The sequence below is a fragment of the Triticum dicoccoides genome, chromosome 7A (assembly GCF_002162155.2).
Source record: "Triticum dicoccoides isolate Atlit2015 ecotype Zavitan chromosome 7A, WEW_v2.0, whole genome shotgun sequence".
NCBI classification, from domain to species: Eukaryota; Viridiplantae; Streptophyta; class Magnoliopsida; order Poales; family Poaceae; genus Triticum; species Triticum dicoccoides.
In genome coordinates this window covers 157,389,112-157,392,662 of record NC_041392.1, presented here as the reverse complement: position 1 = coordinate 157,392,662, position 3,551 = coordinate 157,389,112, and the positions used below count along the sequence as shown (strand labels likewise).

The 3,551-nt window shown below is 50.7% G+C and overlaps 1 protein-coding gene across 1 annotated transcript; it reads right to left on the bottom strand.

The window, feature by feature from the left end:
- Positions 1-1,662: 1,662 nt before the first annotated feature.
- On the bottom strand, positions 1,663-3,191 carry LOC119334386 (probable aquaporin PIP2-7). The gene is made up of 4 exons (XM_037606964.1): positions 2,746-3,191; positions 2,354-2,649; positions 2,123-2,263; positions 1,663-2,017 (listed from the first exon to the last, which is right to left on the bottom strand). Exons 1-4 carry the CDS (start codon positions 3,083-3,085, stop codon positions 1,880-1,882), a joined length of 915 nt encoding a protein of 304 aa, XP_037462861.1. The 5' UTR covers positions 3,086-3,191; the 3' UTR covers positions 1,663-1,879.
- Between the last annotated feature and the right edge of the window lie 360 nt (positions 3,192-3,551).

The following is a 3,551-nucleotide window of genomic DNA, read 5'->3' as shown; positions in this document are numbered from 1 at the left end:
TTGAATTCGTTTTCCATGTATTTCGGACTTATCTTTTCTTCTTTAGTAGCCTACCGAGAGCTACCGGCGATCTATCAACCTTCAACATACAAATCTGTCCACAATAATTTAGCTATGTACAATTATGAAGATCTATATATCATATTAGATCTGAAAATTTTATATACAGTCATGATGATCTATCCATCTCTCGTGGTCCATTAATCATAAGAGAATTCACCGGATCTCTGACCACACATTTTGAGCCGACATTTATAAAAAAAATCCAGGGAAATAATTATATGTGAGATAAAAAGATCGAGCGTTGTTCGAATTGTTTTCGACGCAGCTACGTTGGACACCGTGCTAGTAGTTTAGAAGAGTTTTACATAGTGAAATCAACGATGAACCAGAGTATCCAAGGTTTATGTCTACTCTCCCATGAGATGGAGTATACATATATACTTTGTTACGAAAATATGGACCGAATACGTAACGTACGAGTTATTGAGAAGAGCCGTACATGGTGGGTGCAGAATGGAGCAGCAGCTTCCCGGGTTGTGCGTGCACGGACGACATGTGGGAGACCAGTGTCGATGAAAATTCTTGTTGGGAAAACACTCTCAATATTAATGGAATTGGTTGCATATTTATCGTGTTCCGGATCATTAGCAAAAAATCGTCTGCATGTTTGTCTTCGAATTTAAGCATTGGCTGTGACACCAGAGCGCATACAGATATACTCCAAGTTTAAAACAAAATGAAGGGTGGATGCAAGGGTAGAGAGGCTTTCAACGTCCAGATGGTGGATCAACCTTCAAAGTCTAGCGGGTAAAATATTTTTGCTTCGGTATACATCATGTTATGAGTTTTGGTTCGGCATACACCCCATAAAAGTGGCATGAATCTTGTGTTATTTACTTATTTAGGGTGTGCATAGGTCTCAGTCGACTGAGAATTAACTAAGTCTCAGTCGACTGAGAATTAACTAAGTCTCAGTCAAATGACATAATATACAAGAAGGAAAGAAAAACTGAATTTTTTTTGCGCGGATCTTAATGTAAAATCTTATGGATATAGCATCGACTGAGGTTCAACTGAGACTTAGTAAGACTTGTTAGGAGACAGCTTCGGTCAGCGCTGGAGCGTCCCACGCTCCACGCCACGACCCCCACGTTGCCCACGTACTGAGCTGGCTACAGCCTCTATATGTACTCCCTCTGTATCACTTTGCATAAATGAGAAACCGACTGCATTAGTTTTCATGGTATCAGCTATCGATCCTTCCTCTCCTCGCTCGCCATGATGAACACCATCGAGCAACCAATCCTCCCTCTCCCCGGCGGCCATCCCCCTCCCCAACTCTCCGACGGCCAAACCACTCCTCTCGCTCCTCCTCCCATTCCCGGCGATCACACCTTACCCAGAGTTTTCAAGACTGATTTATTTATTTGTGAAATGAAGACAAGTTTTTTGGCTCGTCTATTAATTAAGGATAGCAAGACAATGTTTTGAAGCGAAAAAAGAACCAAATTTATTATGAAAGGGGACTAGTCCCCCGGTAAGATATCACTCAAATGTTTAGCTCCCGTGATTTTCCAAAGATCAGCATCACTCTTGATGTTTTCAACGATGATTGGAGGTGGCATTGATTTCTTCCGGAAAATCTGGGCATTTCGCTCGTTCCAAATGGACCAATTGATAAGCATCATGACGAACGGCGCACATCAAGACACGCTTATAATTATCCAACGACACTAAGAGCAAGATTCCGTACATTACAGGGCCGAGAGAAGTAAAAAGACTAGAAACCAAACAACAACTTTTCGATCCTCTTTACACCGATGAAAAATACTGTATATGCATGCATGCGTGGCGCATGGTCTCCTCTCCCCGACCTTCAAGCGGTCGAGCCGCTCCTCTTGAGCGAGCCCAGCTTTTCTAGCGACTCCTTCACCACCGCCTCGTCGCGCAGCACGATCTTGTGGTAGAACGCCGCCAGGGCCGCGCCGGTGAAGGGCCCGACCCAGAAGATCCACTGCGGCAGATCAACGGAGCACTTCAATCTCATTGGAGCAAAAGCAATGGCTACAGGAATTGTATACAGTGCGATTTAAATACATGGTGCATGGATCTCACGCACGTGCTGCTTCCAGGTCTTGTGCTGGTTGTACAGCACGGCGGCGCCCAGGCTCCTCGCCGGGTTGATGCCCGTGCCGGTGATCGGGATGGTCGCCAGGTGCACCACGAACACCGCCAGCCCGATCGGCAGCGCCGCCACCAGCTGCGATTAATGGCAGATCATCAGATGCCGCCGGCCGTGATCACGGCGAGCTAGCTGAGAGGAGAAGGAGAAGGCGCGCGATGGACGTACGGGGACGAAGGCGTCGCGGGCGGTGCGCTTGGGGTCGGTGGCGGAGAAGACGGTGTAGGCGAGGACGAAGGTGCCGAAGATCTCCGCGCCGAGGGCCGCGCCGAGCGAGTAGCCCCCGGCCACCGCGTTGGCGCCGCCGCCGAAGTCGTCGTAGGGGTGCTTCATGATCCCCTTCACGATGCCCACGCCGACGACGGCGCCGAGGCACTGCGCCGCCACGTACAGCACCGAGCGCACCAGCGTCACCTTCCCGGCGATGAACAGCGCGAACGTCACCGCCGGGTTTATGTGCCCACCTGCATCGATCACGGGAGGCGATGATAATTAATCGCCGCAACAACTTGCGCGTACCTGTATGTATGTGGTCACGGGAGATGTGTATGCGTGCGTGCCTGAGACGCCGCTGGTGGAGTAGACGAGGACGGAGACGGTGGCGCCGAAGGACCAGGCGACGCCGAGGTAGCCGACGCCGGTGCACCGCTCGTCGGCGGCGGAGGACTGGTTCCGGTACCCGATGACGGTGGCGATGCTGACGTAGAGGAGGATGAGGGAGGCGGTGAACTCGCCGATGAGGGCGCGGTAGAGGGACCAGGTGGTCAGCTCGCTCGTGTCCAGCGCCCGGACCGTCGGAGGGTCCCAGTAGGGCACCCTCTGGACGATGACGTCTGTCACCTCTTCGTTGGCGGTGACCACCTCCTCCACCTCCTTGGCCGGCAGGATCGGCGACGGCATGGTCGAGTCGAGCCTCCAAGGCAGGGCAGAGGATTCTTATCTAGCTTGGTTCCTGGGTGCTACGAATTGTCCACGCCATGAGAGCAAGCTTAAATAGGGGTCGCGGTGAAGTGTTTGCACAGCTGCGTGAGGGAGACTGTGCTTGGATACTTGGAGGAGGTTCTCTGCTTGGAATCCACTACGTGTCCGTGAGCTTCTACTGTACAGGTGACCAGATTGCTATGTTCCAGTTACCAATTACGTCGACCGGATCTCCATCCATTGTCCCATACATCGCTCGATTTATTTCTCTTTGTTTATTTTTGACACATCACTAAATACCTGGTCGTCTGGTCCCCAGTTTCAGATCTCACATTTTGCCCCTCCTTTAAAAAAAAAAAGCGGAGCAAGACCAGCCTCTGACATTACTCCCCCTATATAGCACCCGCCTTCTTTGGCTCCTCAGGGATGGAGAGAGCCTCATGGG